Source organism: Vigna angularis, chromosome 10 (genome assembly GCF_016808095.1).
Source record: "Vigna angularis cultivar LongXiaoDou No.4 chromosome 10, ASM1680809v1, whole genome shotgun sequence".
In the NCBI taxonomy this organism is placed as follows: domain Eukaryota; kingdom Viridiplantae; phylum Streptophyta; class Magnoliopsida; order Fabales; family Fabaceae; genus Vigna; species Vigna angularis.
In genome coordinates, this window is record NC_068979.1 from 20,540,226 (window position 1) to 20,566,185 (window position 25,960).

Here is a 25,960-nt window from a genome sequence, read left to right on the forward strand (position 1 = left end):
CGCGTCTCATGGTCCCAAACCCCAACATACATAAATGTGCTTAGTCACAAACAGAAATCGTCACTCATAATCTAATACAGAGGAATCAAATTTCCAAACATAAATGAAAAATAAAAAACAAGATCAGATTTTTCACTTCCACCCAAACTTTGATTTATGGTGTCAAAACCCAATTGGAAAACTTAAAGGTACTTCTCATTGATTCATAGATAAAGATAAACAAAATTACCATTCTAGTGTTACACCATCAGTATCACAACACAACACAAAAACAAAACAGATCTTATTGATAAGGAAAGAAGCATTTTCGTCGTCATCTTCATCGATCTACCGTTCAAAAATCCTTAAGCAACTTGCGAACCTGTTCCAGCGTCACGAACAGCACAACGGTGAAGGGTCCCTGCCTCGAGATCGTAGGCACGAAACCCTTGTAGAGAGCCATGGGTCCCTCCGCACGCACCGTCTTCAGAGCACAGTCCAACGCGCCGGCGTAAGGTGGCGGAGACCCGGGCTCCACCTTCATGTTCATCACCCTCGTCTTGATCACGTCCACGGGGTTTGACGCCACCGCCGCCACGAACCCTGCGGCGAAGCTCGCCGTGACGTGGGTCCCAAGCCCATCGCGCATCACGCCCTTCTGGAGAATCATCTCTTTGAACTGGTCGTAAGACGCGAGCTGCGACGCGGTCACGAGCATGGCGCGGTTCACCGTAAGCGATGAACCTCTCCACAGGCTGGTAACTCCCTCTTGCCTCGCCATACGCAGGATGGCGTCCACGACGGACTTGTAATTGCGGCGCTCCGCCAGCGGGAGGCGCCCGTCGGCCTGCATTCGAACCATGGCAACGTCTGCCGGGTTTCCGACGGCGGCTCCGATGGCGCCGGCGATGAGGCCGGCCTCGATCTTGCGGCCAAGAGGCATGGTGCCGGAGGCGGGGTCGGTCCACTTGGTCTTGAGGACGTCGTAGAGCCCCATGCGGGTGGTGGAGTAGAGCGTCTGGCGGAGGACGGTGGCGGAGACGCCGGAGAAGAGGGCGGCAAGGCCTTCTTGCTGAACGAGGCGGACGCCGACAGCTATGGGGCCCACACGAGCCTGCGGAATGGTCGCCACGTGGACGTTTGAACCGGTTTGGAAGGCGAGTGCGGGTCGGAGATTGTGAATCGGTTTGGGAGCGTTGTTTTCTCCCTGGAGCTGCATGCGGACCTTGATCAGATCAAGTGGATGTGTGGAACATCCGGCGATGATGGAAGCGATGCCTCCTTCGACGAAACCTTTGACACCCATGATGTTTTTTGTTGTCTGGGAAAATGAGAATGGGAATGGGAATAAATAAGGGTTAACTAGAGTCAGTGGTAATGAATTGGTTTTAAGTTTGAAAGAATGAGATGAAAAAGTAGAGAAATTTAAAGCTATTGGGACCAATTGGAATTAGGGTTCATCTCACTGGAGACCAGGAGATGAGAATGGAGGCCACAGGCTATGGAAGAAGAGTGTGGAACCGTGGGCCTCTGAGACATATGCTGGGACGTTTTGTGTTTGTTTTGGTGTGGAGGAAAGAAGGGAAGGGGAGGGAATTTATAGTGTTAGCGTGTCATGTGTGTTTGGAAATTAGAAGGTAGCGACTATTTCTCGGAAGGACGTAATCTAGTTTGTAAACGCGATTATAGGGCGCAGCAACATAGGGTCCCTTCTGCCAACGCTTCTTAATTAATTGAGAACGCGGTTATAGAAAAGCGCCTTCCCTTCCTTCTTTCCTAATTGGTAGGGTCCACCCTTTATTTATTAAATACTAATCAACTAAATATATAAATTGTATTTTTTATCCACATTTTTGTTTCCATAATTCATTTGCCCTTTCATGTATTTCATTTTTGTTTTGTATGATTGAGGAATGACACGACTTTTTCTTATAATAATGGTATGCAGTATATTTGTATGGATATTTTTTAAAAATATCTCCTTTTTTTTATCCAGTCTAATTTCCTTTTATTATTTTACATCCGTTGTTTTCAGAATAAAATCCAGGTCTTCGAGAAAATAGGACACGCAAATATAATATTATCAAAAAAGTACACTACCCTAAAAAAAAAAGACCATTCATTGGGGACAAGAACTTATAAAAATAAATAGAAATTATGGTGGTTTTTAAAATATGACACGAGAGTATTTTTAAAATAAAAGATTGAAATTATAAATAGATTTTTTATAAATTAAAATTTGTATTATGAAAATCATCATTTCTATGTTTTTTTTTTAACTTTTTTAATTCTCTTTAAATTTTAAATCTTAATTTTCATTTTTTAAAATTAAAGACTATAAGATTATTTCTCTTGAAAAATTTTACATGTTTATCCAATCAAAGTGAAAAACAAAGTAAATTTGCTATTTGCTCTTTGGATTTACATGTGGCGTAATATAATTAAAAAGTGTTCAAAATGAAAATTTGTTGCTATTTAATCATAGTAATATGTTTAATTTTCTAATATTAGAATTTTTTTTTCTAATTAGGTCATCTAATGAGAAATGAGCTTCAAGGATCAACTAAGAAAAATTATAGTTTAACTAAGATAAAGAAGCTAATCATAATTTTTACATGCTTGATTTTGAAAAGAACTTTGTTGAAAGAGTAAATTAGAGTTTTAAGTTGTCAATTTGATCTCTGGGTCAAGATTATGGGGTTATACAATCAAATAGAAAAGGAAAAACATAAGGGACGGGTGCGGAGGTGTGGGGGTGCGGGGGTGAAAGGGTGCGGGGCGGCCAACCAACTACTCACTAAGTAAGTGTCAAAATTTGACAACAAGTTCTAAACTTATGATTTTTCTATTTTATTCTTAGGATTGTCAATTAGATGTATGCGATTAGAGAAATATATTCCACTATTTTAATATACTTAGTAGAATATTATCATTGAATAATGCAATAAAAAATAAATAATGATATTATCATTTGAATTGATGAGTTTGAATTGAGTTAAAATACATATGTATAACATTGTGTGATGATTTTGGATTATATGAGATGTTGATACATGAACTATGTGTGAATGTTGTATGTACTTTGAAGTAGTTGTATTTTAACTTTGGTTGAGTGATGTGGAATGAGGGGGTAGTGATTCATAAGGTGAGAATTCTATTATTTGGATTATATGTGGAATGTATTGATGTCAAAGTTTGTACTGAGACTATCTTAACTCTACTGAGTATTGAACTTGTGTAAAGGAAGATACTTAGGGTGAGAGTTAGAGGTCTTCATCGGTAAATTTGACATTAATGGTTAAACCTTCATATGGTTAATTTACTATGTTATACTCTTTAAGTATGAGATATAACTATGGGATGGTGAAACCCTTAAAAGGTAGGGGTAAATATAACATGTGTAAATCTCAAATTTTAATCAATACATTGAGACCTCTAGAAGTCATGTATGATGTACAATGATGTATGAAGGAGTCATAAGGGCCTTTATGTTTTTCTTTGGACTTTAATTATTGAAATGCGATATGTAGATTAACAATAATATATATGATTTGCAAAAAGCTTAAAATTTTAAAATAATATGAGTGAATTACTTTAGCTTACCATATTGTCTGTTATGTTATGTAGACAATAATTGTGTGTTATATGTTAGATAGTGTAGGTGGAATGATGATGAAATAATATGACTGCTGATGGTTTCTAGAGAAAATAATGGTTATTTAGATATATAGTTTTTGTTTTTTAAAAGTTTATTTTTGTTTTCCTCATAAAAAATTTTAAATACATTTTATATACTTATATGTTAATTTATGTTATTTTTATCAATTATGTAATGCTTTAAATTGATGAGATAAATCCTATTAAATTGGAGTGTTACAAAGAAATAAAATAGTGCAAGGAGAGAAATAAAAAGAGACAAAAAAAAAATGGTTAGAAATGTGAATTTAATATTAAATCAACAATGTAGTCAATATACCGTTTGTAATTGAAAATTATTAATAAATTTAAATATATGATAATAAATTTACTTACTTTTAAACATATTTGTATATTTGAGGAAATCTAATAATAGTACAAAAGTTATTAATTAGATCCCTTGATTGATAAAATAGTTATTAATAAATAAAACAATTAGTATAAATCATTGCTATATTTTGAATTTTATTTTTATGCAGAATTATTTATTATAAAATATTAAATTGAAAATAATTTGAATAAATATTATTAATGTTCATAATAAAAATTGAAAAATAATATTAAAAGTACAAAGCATAGAAAACAAAACAGCATTAAAATAGAAAATGTTATGAAAAATGACAACATTCTATATCAACACACAAATATTAAACAGGCAAGTCAACACTATTTTATAAAGGGTTACAAAATTAACTTTATATCAAAAATTTAAATTCATTTCAAAAATTTTGTTTTACATTAATCTTTATATTTATTTACTTTTATTGTATTTACTCTTTTCTAAAAGGGAAAATTATGATTCTCTTCTTTTAAATTTCTGAATTCGTAAAGGACCCTAGTGAAGGATGTTAGATAAATTGTAGGAAACCACTTTGTTGGGAAACCTTTTTGCAAAATGTGTTATTACGGAAAAACTTCATTGATCTGGTTCATTTATTTATTATTTATTTTATTCGAGTGGATTATTGTAACTTTTATTTTGTATAAGCTAAATTAAGCAATAGACTTAATTAAAGTTATTTGACCTTATTATTAATAAAAATATTTTTTTTAAAATATAATATGTGATCACATTTCGTTGAAAATACGATAAAATAATTAAAAAAATAATGATGATTTTAATTTACATGCAATATAATTCATAATAAACGGAATGTAACTAACAATTTATAAAATCAATAACGTCGATTTCTACTTATAAACAAAATAATATTAAAATATTTTTAAAAGTTGAGATACTTGATTGAAATTACATCAATTAAATTATAAAATTAAAAGACTTAATTCAATCTTTTTATTAATAGAACTTAAATTAAACATAATATCAAAATAATAAGGAAAAATGTAACATCCCAAAATACCGTAATTACCATAATTCAGGATTAATTACAATTAACAGTAACATAAACAGTCTTTGCATTAACACAGGTTTAAAAGAAGCCGAACGGCGTCAGTACAGAAGAACGTACGTTCAAAATAGAATTCAATGATAAACAGGACGAACGGTTTTACAAAACATTTAACCGCACGTCCAACTATTCTACCATTTACATCACTAATCTAACGAGCGCTCTAAAGCTCGGCCTTGACTTCCACCTCAACCAGATTTGCATCTTCCAAATTTTCTTCTTCCAGCATTTCTTCAAGAGATGCACCACCATCTGCTCACATCCACACGGATGATCATTGCAAGACAAGACGAACATACATGGACAGTGGACAACACAATGGAAATGCAAGGGTAAGCTTATAATTTTTAATTTATACAATTAACACATACATTTACATTTCAATTCACACATACAACATGTAACTTATCAAATATTAATCATAGAAATACTTATATAAGACAGACCGTCCGGACTGTATGAACCATGTAGTTTACAAGCGTCCTTGCACCCGAGTGGTGTACTAGCCGGGATATACCTAATCAGCTACCACTCGAGGTTAATCCCTCGCCCATATCTAAGCGATGAACGAAGAACCTCCTGCCATTCCCACGCATGACTACCCCCTTCTACGTGAAGATGAGTATCACGGAATATCAGGATGGACCGCGAGGCTTAACTTATCCAGGTTCATACTTTACCAAATTTAGTATTTACTACATCTGAGACGTTCCTCCTTGGAACGCTCGTTCAAATTCCATAATCATAAAATCACTTGATATAACGTTCGCACTGTAATTTATCATAATTCATAATCAATCTCATCTTTAACTTTAAGAGTACAAAAGAACGAACGTTCAGTCCCTTGAAGAAATAGGACGAACGTTCAAATATAGTACTGGATGGACGGACGTGACTCCCTGTTTGACCAGTTAAATGAACTGACTATATTGAAGGTATAATGATACTTAGAAAATTTCTTAATATAGATCTTGGACCAGATTCAATGTATCAAGGATGGTCAATAACACTTAGAACTTTTCTTTGTAAAATTTTGTATATACTGAACTGATGCCAGTATTTGAACGAACGTAAGAGAATGAATATTGAAATATTTGGACGAACGCTATTTACGTTCGTTAAGGAATTTAGAATAAGGACGAGCGTTCGGTTTAAGACCGAACACTTCATTAAAGCGAACGCTAAATAGATGACCGAAGGTAATTCGTGACGAACGTTCGATACAAAACCGAGCGTTCTTTAGGACGAACGCTTCGGTATGAGACCGAGCGCTTTTTAGAACGAACGCTTCGGTATAAGACCGAGCGCTAATTAGGACGAACGCTTCAGTATGAGACCGAGCGCTATTTAGAACGAACGTTCGACATAAGGCCGAACGCTGTTTAAGGACGAACGTTCGGTTTAAGACCGAACGTTACATATTCATAAAGTTTTAAATATTTAAATACTGCTGAGCAAAACCGAACGCTCAGACATCCAAATGGGACGCTCGTTCTCGGGCAGAGTTCTTTCCAAATGAAAGAATTCCATTCTAAGTTATTGTAAGGAAACCGAACGGTTTAAGACCGTACAGTGACGAGCGTCATTGATCATAGGAATTGATTTAAGTTTCAGGTTTTTCAACCTTAACAGATTTCCAGATTTCAACATTTAAAATTATACTGTATAATTCATATGATTTTCAATTTATAAACTTTATAACATTCATTCCAGTAACTTCATATTCAACATCAACATACAGATTTACTTCATACACCATAAGATCCATTTTTCATACGTATCAAACCAACATGCAGATCAAGCAAAGATCAGAAATCATTTTTCATAACAGTGGTCGCCCATACAGCTCAAACATCATACATTTCATACATGCACATCAGATCATATAACATATAGTATAAATTAAACATATAAACTTCCCTTACCTGGATAGCAGTGTACGCCCTAAAATATGACTTCCACACGTTCAACTACAGCTCTTCTATACGCAACAGCCACTTAAGTTCCTTCTACTAAATCTAACCCTTTATCTAAACACCAAAATCAGAGATTGCTCAGAAACAGTCCATGCATGAACTGAAGACATGGTTTAGAATGAAACCCTAATGGACGAACTACTAGAGGAAGGAACTTACCAGCTTAGAATCAAATTCTGTTCGGTTCAAAATAACGTCCGCGTCTCTGGAAACGTTCCTATGGTTCTGAAATGGGATTTGGAGAAGAAAATGAGAGGTTACAGTAGAGAGAAGTTTACTGGTTTTAGAGAGAAGTTGGAGAAGATGAATGGGTGTGTTTCGTGAGGAAGAAGATGAGTGATGCAGGTGAGAGAGTTTTTCAGAAAAATCTGGTTTTGTAAATCTCACGCTCGTTTGAACGAACGTGTCTCAAGCCGACACCTGCACCCAAACTCTGATTTGGAAACTTCTTCCGCAACACGTGGCGTGCTTGTATGTAAAGATTGGTGCGTTTTTAATGTTTCCAGAGAAATGATTTTGGCCCAGTTTTCCGTGCACAGCAGAGAGGTGAAAAATCAAAGTTGGGAGTGGATTTTTAATGAGATAAGCACGGATTATGGTGTGTATTAATTGGGTGTGACAGGGAATTATTACTGCTAATTATTTAGGGTTTCAAAAAAACATAATTAAACCTATAACATAAAAAGAAATATTATCTCATATATAATTTAAATTTCATGTTCTTTTGTATATTATCTTAATTTTGACTATGAAGATTTGATCAGATTGAGATTTTAAGATATTATTTTAATATTAAGAGATTGCAAATTTTGAAAAAGTTATAGAAATGTTACTACTTATTTACCTTTTTTTTTGTAAGACTTTTATTATTATGATCTTATATTATAGATTTTAATGAACTTATATAGTGTCAATTTAAAAGATTCAAATATAGATTTATAAAATATGGAGCGAGAAAACTCGGCATTATAAGAGGACATTCAAAAATTGAAAAAATTTGAAAGTTCAAATTAAAAATAATAATACTAAATTTAAATAAAGAACAGTCAAATCCATCTTTTTACAAGTTAATTGGTATGTGTCAGTTTAATTAAACTTAAAATATATATTTTTAAAATTGGTAACTTCAAAAATAAAACTTACTTGAGATTTACTGCTTAAAAAGGTAAAAAAACTTATTTTTTAATTAAAAAGCATAAAATGCCTATTTCCTTGAAAATTTTATTTTTTATTAAAATAATAGTACAAGTAAATTCATCCAATAACCTTTATTTCCACTTTTATATTCATACAATATACTCAAAATGATTGTCTCCATTATTCGATGACGTTGACTGCAAAATATTGATATAGATATCGGTTTAATTTGAAATTTGTAAGGATTTAGAAAATAATTAAAAATAGAGATAATATTTTTATGATGGAGATTGAATATTTTATTATAAGATAGGCTATTCAAATTTCATTTAAAAAAGATTATCATTTATTTACATTTTTTTTGTTTTTGTTTTTTACTTCTTTATAAAATTTTGAAAAAAAAAATTATCTGTATATTATATAAATTCAAGCGTGAAGTAAAATAATTTTATCATATCAAAAAATTTATTTAAATAAGTTTATTTTTGTTTATTTTCATGAATCAATTTTGAAAGTTTTCTATCATGGGAAGAGTGATGTACGTATGTGACTCATTTGAATCAAGATGAACATTTGTGTGTTTAGGAATGTTAAGGTATCTCTGAATCGTTTGTATACGTTATTTTGTGTATAAGTATTACATGTAAATGTGAATTCTTACGGCTTAGTTTAAGCCAAGAAGAATTATCCAAATAAGGAGATGTAGCTTGTTTTCTATTAGTATTCCAGGTCAGAATATATGAATGTGGGGTCATTGTAACATCTATAATCTCACACTTGATAATTCATAATTGATATATTATAGCATTACATTTAAGGTAATATCCTTTAATCTCACACTTGATAATTCATAGTTGATATATATATATATATATATATATATATATATATATATATATTTTAAACTCAGATTTCAACTATAAACTCATAAATATAACTCGAATTTTTCTAATTTATTCTTCTATCTCTTTCTTCATTGGCACTGAATCAGACGACATTCCTCCATCTACTCCCGTATAACGAATTATACGATCATCGCACATACACAAACACAAACAAGTAGGGTGAGCTAACATGCAACCAATCATTTATAAAACATGCATAATTACTTTGATACACTCAACAAACCTCATATAATAATTATGTCAGACACCCTCATACCATCATACAACAATCGCATCATAGATACTCATCCATTACTTTGATACACTCAACAAACCTCATATAATAATTATGTCAGACACCCTCATACCATCATACAACAATCGCATCATAGATACTCATACCATCATACAACAATCGCATCATAGATACTCATCCCACAATACCACAATTACTAATAGACACTCATCCCACAATACTTAATAGACACTCGTTCCACAATACTCAATAGACACTCATTCCACAATACCCAATAGACACTCATTCCACAATACCCAATAGACACTCATTTCGATGATATGTTGATGAGCGGTCATGGGAGGTTATGCACTTGTGATGACTTCTACTTCCTCTTACAAATACACTTCCAAAATACTTCATACCATCCACAAGGTTAGTCCTCAACACTATGTCCAAAACCGGCATATAGACTAGGACCTCATACCCCTCTCACCACATAATTCATCCTTCTCTACTTGAGACTGGATGATTATTATAGTACCAGGATAACCTCCAACTACAGGACCCTCAACATCAACATATACACAAATACCATATCATTACTGAATCTCTCCACGAGACTCATACCATGCTCATATTCCTCAACTCACATTATACCCTTACAAAATCTTCCCATAATACTCATATCATGTTCAGATGCATAAATTCAAATCCAATAAAATCCAATCATCGCAGAAATCATACAAAATGAATATGTCACAAAATAAATTAACAATACTAAAATATCACCATAAATGGTCACTGGAGAAGAATCAAATGTTTGACGAATCAAACTCACCATAAACGCTAGTACATATGACTAGTCACAACTTACTGGATTTGACCAGGACTGCTCTATGATCAGGGATGTACCAACTCCGGTTTTTAAGATTCCTCTATCCTACCATCACAATTATAATTCATAATTCCATATCTACCACAATAACATGAATTCATCATAAATTTTCATTCCAACAAGATATATTGCACAATAATTTAACAGTACATAATCTGTTCAACAAGATTTAAGTTAAAAACTTGTCGAGTAGACTTCCAAGAAAGAGAGGTGTGTCACAATGGACAACTTAAGTACCAAGTCTTTCCTTAGCCAAAGTGTTTCTCAACTAGTTTCAACAATTTTCTTATTTACAGATTCAAAACAACAACATATAATATTAACACAGAAATTCAATATAGATAGATATATAATAGGCACCTATGTTTTTCATTAACAGTATTCACACAGAATTTCAAGACATGAATAGTAATTAAACAATACTAAATCATAATATAAAAGCTTAGAAAGGTTAGCTCCCCTACCTCTATTCCAGACTTAATCTCTTGCTCAGAATTTGTTTCTACGAAAACCCTCCAGAACCTCTACTCTTCTTGCAACTAAAAATTTCTTCCTAACTCTTTCTTCTCTATTTCTCAAGCTTTCTCACTTGATTCTTCCTCTCTTTGTGCAGAATAGCCTCCCCTCTCATGGTTATTTATAGTCCAAAAATTTTACTATTCACCAATTTTTTAATATTATTTATTATTTTAATATTATTTTATTATATTAATATTTTAATCACCACTTGACATATTGGATCCCTCAATAATGCCTTCAAACCTGGAGTGCTTTATCCATTATCAATATTTTAATTTTTTCTTTTTTTTTTAATTTTTTTTTAAAGAAAAAGGTAGAAAAGAGTTTGAACCCATGTTCTTGAAATCCCCACAATTTTCTACCATTTAAGCTATCAAAATTTCTTATTTAGCTTTCCACATTTTATAAACTAGTAATACAATTTTTACTATTAAGATAAATATTTTTCATGGGTCTTACACCCATGTGATCACCAAAGTTGATAATTTGTGATCACCAAAGTTGGTAATTAATATAGAAAATATATGTGTTTTAGTATTTGATGATGATTGAATGTTAAAATGAGATATTTAATTAAAATATTTTTGTGACCTGTGAGTAGAGAATTGAGTATGATATATTAATTAAGTCAAATTGGTTTAATGGAAAATTATTTTAAAATATATTATTTTGGGTATAAACACTAGTAAAAAATGAAGTTTTTAACTCGTACATTATGACTCAATTTTTATTGAACTGAAGCATATCAAAATGCGGTGGTAGTCTCATAATTTTAAAAGCATTATATGCCTCGATTGTTAAGCAACCGGTGTCTAAAAAAAATACTGGTTCGGTTACCAGAGTGAACCGAGGCATAACCCTCACGTAGCAAAGATACGGCCTCAGTTGGCATGGACCCGAGGCATATTGGGCTGGACTGTGGCTTAAATCGAGAAAAACCTGGGTAGCCTAATCATTTCCCCAAAGCACCTCTCCTCTTCTCCGCCTCTTCTCCTGCGATCTTCTCCTGCGATGTGCGATGTGCGACAACCTCCTCTTCTTATGCAATGTGCGACGACGGTGGACGCGGCGAGGCAGCACCGACAGTGGACGCGGCGGCAGCGAGGACGCAACGGCGAGGACACAACGACGAGGACGCAACAGCGACGAGGACGCAGCGGCGGCAAGGACGCGGCGACGAGAACGCAACGGCGACGAGGACGCAACGGTGACGGAGGGAGGTGACGGAGGGCAGATCTGGGCGCATGGAGGGACGAAGGGCAGATCTAGGCACATGGAGGGGCGAAGGGCAGATCTGCGCGCATGGAGGGGCGGAGGGCAGATCTATGATGAGCGGAGAACCACCCGAGGACGGAGGATTCGTGGAAGGAGGGGGAGCAGAGGAAGTCAGTGACGATGGCGAGGAGGGTGGGGACGACGAATGATATGCTGGCAAGCTTCCTGGGGACGACGGAGGGGGAGCAGAGGAAGTCAGTGACGGTGGCGAGGAGGGTGGGGACGGCGGAGGGGGAGCAGAGGAAGTCAGTGATGGTGGATGCTGGCAAGCTTCGTGGGGGAGATGGTGGTGGTCGGAGATGCTTTTGTTGGGGGAAGAACAGAGAAACCCATGTGCGAAGAGGAAGAAATTTGATCTAAAACGCTTCAGCTTAAGTCCATCTTCATCTTTGCTTCTGAGTTTCTGCTTCTTCTTCTCATTAGTTGTTGCTGTTATCACTTTGGTTTTGTGGGTTGTAATTTTGACATTGGTTGTTTATATGTATGAGTTCATGATGTTTGCTGCTTCTCTAGACAGATTTTTGACATTGATTGTTGTAATATTGTGTCTTGTTTGATTCCTGTTATGGTTTTCTTGTTTGTTTTAGATTCTTGAGCTGAAATTGGGAAATCTTGAGTTTGTTTGGCATGACATAATGAATGAACCGAGTCTAAAGTCTAAAAAAAAAACACACACACACGTTATTGCCTCGGTTATCTAAGAACCGAGGCATATTCCTGTTTCGTTTTATCTCGGTCTATAGCCGAGGCATAAAGCTTAACCTTTTTACCTCGTCCACGTATGCCTCGGTTGTAGAACCAATGCCTATAAACATATACAACCGGTGCCTTTACTCTTTATTGTACTAGTGAAAAAAAATGGAAATACCTAGTTACGACCAATTTGATAGATCGACATATATTTGTTTATGTACATACCTGATCCAAATAAATCAGGCAGTGTGACCCATTAAGGGTCCATTGTTATAGTTTCGACAATTTTGTTATCTTTTAAAAAACCATTAAATGCACCTTTAATAGCTTGTCTCTAATAAACATATTCCTTATTCAAACCACATAAATGACATGGCATAGGGTCCCGAGATCCTATAAATACTCATGCATATTCATCAGAAAGACACACTCGAACGTATAATTAATCCCTTATACACATAATTATTGTTATCTTACTTACTTGAGCATCAAATAATCTTTTATAGATGAATTTTTCCTCATTTCTCGACATTCAGGAGCACACATTTAGAGTTTTGAATTATGCAAATTCATTGGGTAAGTGCGAAATTTGAGTATTTAAAATACAGAAAGCTCAGAGAGCATTACTCATTAGGCAAGTCTTTAAAATAGAATTTATAGTGTTTTTGTGTGTGCCAATTTCTTGCTAGGTGAAATTCATGAGTGAAAATTCGAGAGATTTGGTCATTGGATGAGTAAGTTCTTGTTAGCAAAGTTGTATTTATAAAATCTTCTAGGATTCATTAGTTGAACAAGCCAAAATTCACTAAGTATATTGACGCGTATGACTAAGCAAGCATAATTCTAGCTAAGTGAATCTCAACATATTTTTAACCATATTTTTAATTTATTAAGCGAGCCACGAGTTGGCGAGATAATTATAAACCTTTAAAAACTAAACTTTTAAATGTAAACATTGGTTTATCTTTCATAATTTTTTTTGAATAATACATTTGTATTTAAATATTATATTAATGAAATGAAAAATTAATTGTGATTTGCTAATACTTTATTTTGGTAAGTATATGTGATATGTGATGAGTGTTTGATTAAGATGAAATATATATGTACAGTTTGTTATGATTCAATTTAATATGTGATATTTAATACGTGAACATACTTGTTTTCAAATAGTAAATATTATATTAAGAGATTATAAGTTATGTATTGAATTGGAATTCTGAAAAGAAATGATCTAATCTACTAATATCATATCCATGGAAAGAAAGATATTAGATAATAAGAGACCATAGATGTTTTTATGACCTAGTATGCAAAGTAAAAAAAAAAACTATATTTGATAAACCATAAGGAATTTACATTGTTACAGGAGGAAGACTTTATCACTGTGATATAGTTTTGTTATAAATGACAACTTAATGGAGATAGTATAATATATGCAAGTCTCTATCTCCAATTCAAAAAACAAAATCTTTCAAAAATAAAGTTTAAATGTATCAATGATGCCATGTCAATAGTTTATATGAGAAATATCTAATTGAACTAAGAAATATTAAATATTTAATTATGTTATTATGGTATGATTAAGTTAATAAATGAACTTTTAAATGATATTTATTATATTGAATGGGAAAAAGACGAAAATGTTTGAATGAATGTTAAATATGTAAGTGTTTGAATTTTTTTTTTTAAATATTAGTTTATCATGTATGATGATAATGAATTACACCAATGGCAAATTGTGAAAAGATAATAAAATAGAGTTTTATTTTATTATATAATTTCTTTCTTGAACAATTATATATATATATATATATATATATATATATATATATATATATATATATATATATATATATATATATATATATAACTGTCGTGATAAATATTGAATTGTAATGTAACAATTAAATGAACGCTAAAAAAATTGATTGTAAGAACATTTTTTATGAAAAATAAAAAATAAAAATAAACGTTGATACTACTTTCAAAGAAAATAAAAGAGACGATGTATATGCTCGAAGAAAGAAGAGAAATTTGAGAATTGATAAAAGGAAAAGGGAGACCCGTAAAGTTTCAACTATTATATTTATTTTTCTTGTATGCCATGAGCCGCGGTAGTTTTAATTTTCATAGTTATGGTCTGTTTTACTTAATTTTTTGCTTTTTATTATTATTTAATTAGCCTATTTAAGAACAGCCTATACCCATTTAAAGATTTTATATAAATAAGCTTTTAGAGACATACTATTTTAATAGAATTTTAGTGTATAATAATGAAAAGAAATTAAAAGAATAAAAGTTGAGAAAAAATATTTGATTTTTCTTTACAAATTTTACGTAATTTATTTTTCAATGATAAACTGAATTTCATGTAAGGAAAAAAAAATGTCAAAATCTGAAGAACGAAAAGAAAAATTGTCTTGCAACAAGAGTTTTCAAACGCAATAAGCAAAATCTCCAAAATTTGAACAGCAACAATTCAACCTAATATCTACTCTCCTACGCAATAAGATCATACATCAATGATATAAGCTATAATGTCTTGTACCATTATTCTGTATTCTACGTATAAATTAAATTTAATTTGTAAAAAAATAATTTCAATTTTAATATTTTTTCTTCTCTAGAAACTTTTAATAATAATAATAATAATAATTATAATAAGAATAATTATTATTATTGTTACTATTGGGTTAGACCTGACCTTTTACAGTGGTGACGTTTTGGCTTCTATCTTTTCTCGTCTTTTCATAAATCCTGGAGGGACACATGTTGTCACATGAATCAGAGTCATCCTTGATAGTTTTTGTTAGAGTAAATTTATCACCTGATCAGTAGAACAGACATGAATCAGAGTCATCCTTGATAGTTTTTGCTAGAGTAAATTTATCACCTGATTAGTAGAACAGAAAAAACTCAACGCAATATCCAAGATTTTGTTAGGGCTTGGGGGCCTATGTTACTATAGGGTTAGATCTAGTCGATCGGGTATGATTGTGTGTTGAATAGAATGGACTGAATGGTCGGAGTACAGAAAGAGTACAGAAAGAGACTTCATAGCCGTTCAGTCAGGACATTCAGTTGAGCAAAGTTAAAGCACAATCAATACGATAACTGCTATTGATGACTGATTAAAGCTGACATTGATGACCATTAATGAGTAAATTAACATGTAAGATTTTGGTAAACTTTATAAATAGAGGTTTAATTTTGAGGTAAAAGAAATTTTTTTTTTCATAATCAAATTACTTTAGAACTTCAAAGAAAAATTTCGACTTGAGCCTTAGATTGTTTTCTGCATGTCACTCCCTCAAACTGATCGGTCACCCCGAACAAAGAGAAAGTGAATGTTCATCCGAAATAGGGGAGAGTTGCACCGAATGTATCTCGTCTTAATCCAACAGAAACAATAATAATTATTCATCGAGATAGGGGAGAGTTGCGCCGAATGTATCTCGTCTTAAACCAAATGAAACAATAATAATTATTCATACATATTTTTGCTAAATCTTTCAAAATATAGAATTTAACTTAAAAAACTTACAAAGAAACAAATCAAATTTAAACAATAATTTTGTTTACATAGTTCAAACTCATTTCAATCACCCTTATTCGACCTAACTTAATTTCACCTGAGAATTACTTGAGCTTTTTTTGTTTTTGGAGAACTTTATTTATTAAATAAAAGCATAATGTCTTGGTCCAAAAATTTTGGAATAAAAAAAGATTAAAAGTTTAATTTTCAATTGTAATCCATAAGTCACCGCTACTCCGAAGGCTAATCACGTAATTTTGTTTGTGAGATATTGTTTGGAAAATAAAACACTCATTTACTCTTGAATTAACACTTGGCTACTACATTTAATTTTGTAGTTGACCATTTATAGTCAACAATGGTGACTTATTCATTGGATTGTTTGATTTAGTATTAAAATAGAGTTGAATTCAGTTCTTTTAAAAAATAAATTAAGAAAATAATTTCGTTGAAAAATAATTGAGATTATTTTTAAAAATGTAATTTACATCACTCTGACCAAACTCAACTTGTTCCGTTATCTATCAAATTAAAAAACGAAAAGAGTTGCATCAAATCATCATGGACACGTGTTCAAAAATGCTGATTAGTTTTGTGATTATCTTATTTCATTTTTTAAACTCATTATATCCAGTTTAACAGCTTATTTAATTTTTAAACACCTTATATCTTATTTCATTTTTAGAAACAATTATCACGTAAAGAATAACTATTGACTTAATTTTTCTTGGCATTTTCCTTCTTTTAGAAGCAAATTATATAGACTGCAACTTCATAAAAAAAATTAATTTTAAAAAACACGTAAAAAAGAGCTTTTTAAATAAACCTAATATTAAGAATTTATCTATTTTTCTTTTTCTTTATTTTAAATCTTAAATAACTCACAAACAACAACTATCACTTTTAAATTATAAGTATTACTTTACATTAACATATTTAATATTTTAAATTTAATATATGTAATAGGTCATTTTTAAATTTAAATTAAAAAAAATTAATTTCAATATTTAAGTAAAACAACTTAATTATAAATTAAATAATATATATATATATATTAATAAATAATTATTAATTTGATCTTATTTTAGAAGAAAATAACATCATTCAATTTTTTCTTTTTAAAAGTAGGACTCAGTCAAAATTTTAAATATAAAATTTAAATTAAATAGAGACTTAATATATAATTCTGACATTGATATGAATTGAGACAAAACGGATATTAACCTTCTTATTAAAAGAACAAAAGTAAGTGTATGACAATGAATTTCGCTGTATAATATTAAAAACATATTTACTTGTTAGAATTTAATTATTATTCAAAGTTTCTATAGAAAGGTCATAGAATGAGTTACAAAATTAAAAGTTATATTTTATAATATCTTTCCATTATTAAAATATGACAACATAACTTAAAATAAAATTTTGAGTTACAAGGATAAAAAATCATTTTTTTTATTTTAAAAACATATTTTTGCAATAATAAAATAAAATATGAATAAAATGTAAGTTAATAAATTTTTAATGAAAATAAAAATCGTAAAAGGATGTTAAAGTAATTTAACAGCATAAACTCGTAAAAAAGAAATAAAAAACTGATAAAGATGTTAGAGTGATAAATTATAATCTACTATTCCTTCTGAAGTTTAATAACTGACTTCATTCCCAATAAGTTGCATGTGAGATGTTAATTAAATGAAGTCAATATCTAGTAGGTTGCAATGAATTCACAATGTGGACTTTGGAAAATGAATGATAAATAATAAACAATAAATAATAATTTTGATCCAACATAAATGGCATAGCAACTTGCTCGAACAGAATTAGTAAACAGAAAAGACGTTTCAATGAATGACCAATGGTTACAGTGTCCATTGGGAGGAACCAAATGCTATTCTCCATACATTATTCACTTTCCCACTTTCGCCTTTTCACATTTCAAAATTAAACGTCGTCGTACTTCTCCTCAGATGGTGGACAAGTGAATTGTAAAACTACAATCACAATGTGTTGGATCCAACATAAATACTTCTTATCCGTTACCTGAAATAAAACCTTCGTTCATTATTAATTTAATATCGCTTAAAAGATACTCACATATATTTTAAAATTTGTAGTATTTTTATTTATAAATTTAATCAAATAAAATATTTTTATTTTTTTAGTGGTTTGAATACTTAAATATAAATAATATGATCATTTTATTTATAAATAAATATTAAAATATTCCATAAATATCAATTATCCATTACTTTGTTATCGTTGTGTATGACACAGTCAGAGTTGCAACGAATGGTTTGTGTAAGAGAATAGGAATATTGTGCAAAAATAATGGAAATATATTGATTGATTATTAGGGTTTCATTTATTGAAAATTGAATATGAAAAATGGAGTTGAACTAACTATTTAAAGCAATTATTGGATGGTGTTAATGATTTGTGAAATGAAAAAAAAATAAGGAAGAATTTTGGTCAGAGGTGATGTCTAGGGCAGGCAGAAGACGCGACTCAACCTTCCCCAGTTCACAACGCACACTTGTGGGCCCTCTGTCGGAAATTTCTTTCTTCTTAGAACATTTCACCATTCAACTTCAAAACCAAATCAAAACTGGAAAACTAAAACATAATAAACTACAACATAACAACATTATAAAAAACCATTTTCGTCGCCTGAGAGATTCGAACTCTCGCGGGGAAACCCCATGTACTTAGCAGGCACACGCCTTAACCACTCGGCCAAAGCGACAATTTGCTATATCTATTTCAATTATTGTATTTAATATTATTCAAACTCAAAACAAAAAAATAAAGTTTGATTTTTCTGTAGAATAGTTTTACTCCCTTCGAATATATGGTTTAAGGGCACCGATAAATTATTATTATTTTATTTCTTTATATAAAATATCAATTTTGTCTTTGTTATTATTAAAGGAAGAGGAAGATAGAGAAAAAAAATAGAGAAAATGAAGTATGATTTTTAAACAAATAATGTAGGCGTAATTATTTTGTGGGTCTTGTAATGAGTAGAGTTTGAACAATATGCATGATGTTTTAAATTTAGTAGACATTATTCTCTTTGTATATATACAAGGACAATGAGGTGTGAGTGTCTAAGAATTAAAGGAGTAGATGCTGAATAAAAGGTAAAGAAAAAGTGTGTATTTGCACCAGGGAAAGTAGTTCAACGTGTGTAAATAAATAAAGTTACTGTATAGTCTGCATTATTATTGGGGAAATAGATAGTCGAGATTAAGTAAAAACCGTAAAAAGTTGTATGATTCTTATATTAAGTTCAGTTGTTTTTTTAAAAATTTATTTTAGATTTAATATTCAATAAAATACATTAGATGTATAATTTAGATTTATTTTATACTTTAGTTAGGTTTAGATTTTTTAATCAATTTAAATTATATTAAATTTAGATGTTATGTATTTTATTAATTAGATTAAATTCAATGAGATATAGTATATTTAATTATTAGTCTTTAAACGTGGATTGTTTCGATTTTATTCGACTTAAATCTAGGTTGACTTGAGTTAACATGAGTTTGGTTCATTTAATTCAATTTTGACTAAATCATTTTATTTCTAGTTGTATTTAACTCGTGTTAACCTTTGACCTTGGCTTCTGGCTAGACCTTAGTCTATGACAACTTTACTCGATTTTTGATCGCGATCAACTAGGTTTAACCTTTAATTAGGGTTCGCTCGATTAGGCCCTCAATCGAGGCCGACTCATTTCAACCTTCAACATGAAATGACTCATTCTGACCTTATTTCCAAGTCAACCTAGCTTTATTCTTCAACCTGTGCCAACTTAAGTTTTTGACCAAGATAACTCAACTTGACTTCGACCTAGACTAACTCGCCTCTCGATCTTCGATTTGAATAGACTTGTCTCAACCTTTGGTCGGGACTAACTTAGCTCAATTTTTAGCCTAGGCTAACTCCTCTCATTTCTTCAACTTGGGTGGATTCATATTGATCTTCATACTAGGACAACTTGACTTGACCTTCAACTCGTTGGTCTGGACCGACTCTACTTGACATTCGACCCGGACAACCTTAGTTTAATCTTTTAGTCTGGGTCAACTCTGCTTGACTTTTGACTCAGACTAACTTGTCTCGATTTTCAACTTGTGTTGACTCGGATCAATCTTTGGCCTTGACCGACTTAAGTTTACCTAAGGTGATTTGATTCAACCTTTGAATTAAGTTAACTCGGCTTAAACTTCGGGAAGGGTCGACTTTGCTCGACCTTGGACTAGCGAAAAGACCCTTGAGGTTAAATAAAAATTATATGTATGAGGAGATTGTTATATTAACTTCATTTAGATTTTTTAAATTTTAGTCTAGATTTAATTTAAATAAAATAAAATAAATTGGATCTATAATTTATATTTAATTAGATTTTTATTTTTCGATCTAATTTAAATTAGATTAAATCTAGATTGAATCCATTCTACCAATTAGATTAAATATAATAAGATCGAATTAATATACTTGATTTGGCTCTACCTAGACCTAGGCTAATTTGTGTCAATATGTGTTTGGTTCACTTAACATGACTTAGGTTTAGGTCATCTCACTTCAACATATGCTAGAGCTAACTTCAATAAATTTAGGTTCAGACTGACTTAACTTGATGTGGGTTTATGTCTATTAAACTCTACATGGGATTAGGTTGACTTTATTTGACCTTGGACTCGTGCCGACTCAACTTGGCTTAGGCCCATGCTGACTCTACTCAACGTCAGGCTTAAGATGACTTTCCTAGACTCTCGGTCCGAGTCAACTTATCTCAACTTTTAGCTAGAGTCTACTTGTCTTAAATTTGGGACGATTCTACTTGATCTTGAACTTGGACCAACTTGACTCAACCTCATCCTGAACCATCATAACTCAACTTATAAATTAGATCTTAAAAATATTCATTGAGTACTTATACGATACTTTTTATCATTAATATTTATATTTAAGTTTAAATTTTAGTACGAGTGAGATTCATTTGATGTGATTTGCTTATTGTTTTAATTTAATTTTTAATTTATTTAAAATGATTAAATGTGTTTTTTTTATTCAATGTATATTTTTTTGTTATTAGTTTTTAATTGTTTTTTTTTCTCTACTTCTCAAAACGCGTCTTTCATTTGTTCATTTTCTTTGTTCACCTCTCCTATATTCCATTCCACACCACTTCAATTTCCATTAATCTTGTCACTTTTAGAACCCACACCATCACCTATCTTAACCACTAAATAAATAATAAAATATATAAATAAGAGAATGAAGTAATATAACTAGTTATTGAGTTATTAAAATTTACTATTGTGACCGTGTTTACTATTGTGACGAATAAATGATTCTTGTTAGTCCTTGTGTTGTCTTCCTAAGCTGTTCAACAAGACTCTTCACATTGCTTGGTCAGTACTAAGTAAGTTGGTATAGGAGGCACAAAGTTTCTGGCACTCTATTCTTGGTGCATAGTCGCATTTTCAGTAGGATTTTTAACTCTTCCTCATCCTCCGTTGCATTTCATCCATTTGTCTCTACATATTTTTCATTATCTTCATAGGATCAGACTAGTTTTCGGACGTTTCTTCTACAACAACGTTACTCGTCATGTTCCTTGTAATCACATGAGATTTAACACAAATATTCGCTCCTTCCACGGTGGATACCAAAATGTTTCAAGTATATAAGGTTAAGCCTTCTATATCAACATTGATCGATGACTACTTGTGAGGTCCTCCGGTGCCATGGTCATTTAGCAAAGACAATAAATATGTAATTAACTATGTATAACATACTTTATCTTAAAACTCTATTTATAAATTTTGTGATGAACTTCTGACTAAGAGGTCTAAACATAATTATTCATAATAAAACCTTTAATCAAAATAATTTTAAAATTAGTGATCGTTCGAACTATATAATACTTCAATCATCGAATCTGATTAAAAATTATCATCCGACTAATAATTGACTTCTAAGTACATATGTATATGAAAAAATATTCAGAAAAATGAACCAAGTTATCAGATCAATTAATCACAAAAGAAATTAGTAATATTAATCAATGGGTAGTGCTCAATATTAAGGGTCAAGTTACCATAAAGTCCGCTGTGAGCAAACTCGAAAGGCAAGTAATTTGTTAATGTTTTTCGTTTTGACGCCACGGTGAATGATGTCAAAAATTGTAAATTATATTTTCTAAAGCTTGGTCTCAACGTATTTCTTTTTGTTTTTCAAAGTTTTAAACCGATCACATCTTACTAACTCTATTGAAAATTACATCCTCCTCATCATGATACCAAAACATTTTGACGTGAATTTAACATAAAATGTCTACGTGAAAAGAACACTAAGCCCAACCCTACCAATACATGAAAGATTAAAGTATGGCAACAGATTCATAGCGTTTGAAATATCATACAATATTCATGTGAAATCAAATAAACAAGGTGAAAGTAATGACAGTTGCGTCAATTGAATGCCGACGTGTATAGCCAGTCACAAATCAAAACCTGTTACTTATTGGAGGGTTGCATTGCTCCGAGTACTAACTTTACATTTATACTTTTATATTTTAATTTAAAAATTAGTGGAATACCTCATTAATCCTTCACATATTTAATAATTTTTGTTTTTTTAAACATTCACTATTATTTTATAAAAAAATATGTGTAAACCTCGTCAATAATAAAGTATGGACATCACCAATTATTCTTTTGTTTACATGAGAGATAAACATAGTAGAGTGTTGATTTTATTTATGTAAGAATTTAAAATTTTGAGTAATTAAAGTAGATTGGTGTCTTATTTTAGTGAGACTGACTTATTTTAATAATAAAGGTTTTGTAATATAAATAGAAGTTTATACCACTATTATTATTTAAAACACAAATCATTTCTTTAAAAAAATTTCTCTTGAGTTCTAACTTTTTCTTTATCTTTTCTAACTTCTGAGTCATCTCTTTGATGATCAATAGATGCCTAAATGACCACAATAGTGATGTCTAGGTTTTTACCTGATCAATTTTTCTATAAAAAGTAAGTTTCGACTTCTTTTTTCCTTTCGTTGTTCTGTTCTAAATTTTATAGTTTCTAGAGTTGACGCATGTGTTCACCCTTATCTATTCCTCCTTCTTTGTCAATAAACCGTCCTAATGATCTATTCTGATATCAATTCTGAGGTTTATAGGCATTCCTAGGGTTCCTTGAGCTTGAAACAAGGGTTTGACGTGTATAAAACTTGGTAGCTTTGGTGTAAGGTGAGGGAAGCTAATGTTATTTTCTAATTTAATTATTAAGTACAAAATGATATTTGGAAGTTTATGAAATTGATGCATGTTGTGGATTGTGTTGAAAATGATGATGAATTGGTTGAATGAGTGTAATTTGTTGAGTATGTGTGGAGTTGATTAGTTGTCATGATATGTTGTTGTAATGTTGTATTGATGATTGAAATTAACTAAAATGGTTAAAGGGTGGTGAGTATCAAAGTATATGGTTTGGTATTTGAAATAAATGTCTTAATAGGCAAAATTGTAATATAGTGGTTGGAGTGAGTAATCTGATATTTCAAGTCTGTTTTCATGTCAATTAAAACTTTTTAGAGTTGTGATGTGTTAAAATCTGGTTTGGAAATAATTAATAGAAAATTGGTGGTATTTTGGTTAGTTTTTAAGATTCATTTTGAGAGTTTGGACTAGTGAGATTTTGAATCAATGGTTTTGTGTTCAAATGGAAGGTTTGGGGTGTGTTAGTAAGTCATTTATGACTTGTTAGAGTTATTAAATTACTTAAAAATGAGCTAGAATAAATAGAATGTGATTTTGGTCTCTATGTTGAGAATTTAGAGGTTTTTGAGTTGATGTCTTCTTATAAATAGTTGATTATTAGTGAGATTTGTTATACACTTTTGTTTAAGTCTAAAATAGTTTATAATCATATCTAGAAGTGTTAGAAATTAGTAAAATTGGTCAGAAGAATATTCGCGAGTATTTTAAAATCCACGGATACCAAAAAATATTTAAAAACATATATTTTTATAAATTATTATAATAAAATTTAAATAAAATTTAAAAAAATATAATATAAATTAAATTAAGGCTTAATTGCTTATTTTGTCCACAATTTTATTGAATTGTGTCAATTAAGTCCAACCTTTGAAAAGAGTGTTAAATACGTCCTTAGTAAATTTTGCGTCGATGAAGTCTCTTCTGCTAAATAGAAACAAACAGAGTGAAGGATTGATGATATGGCAGAAGACAGTGCTAACATGTCATCTTTTAGGTGTATTCCTGGTGACGCGTTAGTGAATGGGTGCAGAGATTAAATTTAGGAGTGCACTTGGTATTTTCTGGGCCAGACCCAAGCCCTCTTTTCTTTCTCTTCAGATTAGAAGGCACTAGGGTTTCTTTTTTTCTTTTTCAAAAATGAAGGTCTCTTCTCCACCTACTCTGCCCTTTGCATGACAACTGTCGTCGTGCCTCTATCTGGCAAACCAAAATTGTCGCCGGCGGCACCAATCATCGCTAGAGACACCGCCAGCCACTACGATGTTCCTCCCTCTGTGCGCGTGTGAGGTAAGCTCCGACACCGTGAAGCATTGCCAGCAACTCTGTTGCTCGTGCCTCCGCCGCTCGTCATCGCAACAACTTGGACTGACAAGGTTGCCGATGCCGTCAACAATGCTTTCCCGCGAAAGTCACCGTCGCGGCCAAGCCAGGGCCGTCGCTCCTCCTCATCGGCAGAGAGTGCCACTGCAGAATACCATCTTAGTCCTCTCTCGTGCAAAACCAGCCATCGTGACGATCATCAAGCTCGGCTAGAGATACTGCCATCGTCCTTTGCGACAGTTCAACCTTTTCGTTTTCCCCTCTTGTGCGTGATAGAGGAGTTCATCTACTTCTATTCGAAGTTGAAAATCACTATCAAGGATTACTTTTCTTCTTTTTTCGGTGTTTCTCTATATTTTGGTTGTGTTTGAATGTGTAGGTGACTATATGAGGATGATGGAGATTTTCTAGGGTATGAGTGAAGGCGATGATATTGTTGGGTCATGAATATGAGTGTTACGGGGAGTGATGAATGAGGTTGATGAATCTGTTGCTAAGAGCAAGAATGAGTAGTTTTTTTTTTCGGCAAAGAAAGTGAGAAAAGATGAAATAATGGAAGAATTAAGACAATGGTGCGTCAAGGGTGAGTTACTTTCCACGTCAACCCCTAATTCACTAACACATCAGCACAAATACACCTACAAAATAACACGTTAACATTGTCTTATGACATATCATCAATCCATTAACTCTGTTTGTTTCCATCTAACGGAAGGGACTTCGTTGATGCAAAATTTACAAAATGAGGACGCATTTGACACTCTTTTCAAAGGTCATACCTAATTGATACACTTGAACAAAACTAGGGACAAAATAAACAATTAAGCCTTAAATAAAATATAAATTAAAATTTAATTTTAATTAAATTTAACCTTATAATAATGTTAATTTTAATTAAATTTAACTTAATAAAATATAAATTAAATTTTCATTTTTATTTTTTGCTTGTAGCGGATATCTGCGGATACGGATAGTGTAATACTCGCACCTGACCCGTTTATAAGCAGGTATTAAAATATCCGCTACCTGCAACCCATTGATAGTAAATATCCGCAAGTACCAAATATTCGTCGCGAATTTTATCTGCGGATATTCACGGG

The 25,960-nt window shown here is 31.7% G+C and overlaps 1 protein-coding gene and 1 non-coding gene across 2 annotated transcripts; both read right to left on the bottom strand.

Moving 5' to 3' along the window:
• Positions 1-173: 173 nt before the first annotated feature.
• LOC108319858 (mitochondrial uncoupling protein 5) lies at positions 174-1,570 on the bottom strand. Its single transcript, XM_017551155.2, has one exon. The coding sequence runs from the start codon at positions 1,283-1,285 to the stop codon at positions 335-337; it is 951 nt and encodes a 316-aa protein (XP_017406644.1). The 5' UTR covers positions 1,286-1,570; the 3' UTR covers positions 174-334.
• A 17,330-nt stretch (positions 1,571-18,900) lies between these two features.
• On the bottom strand, positions 18,901-18,982 carry TRNAS-GCU (transfer RNA serine (anticodon GCU)). The gene has a single exon. It is a non-coding gene; the product is annotated as a tRNA-Ser (tRNA).
• Between the last annotated feature and the right edge of the window lie 6,978 nt (positions 18,983-25,960).

Excerpts from the sequence above, each read along its gene's own strand:
- LOC108319858 (XM_017551155.2), bottom strand. The coding sequence starts at position 1,285 with ATGGGTGTCAAAGGTTTCGTCGAAGGAGGCATCGCTTCCATCATCGCC.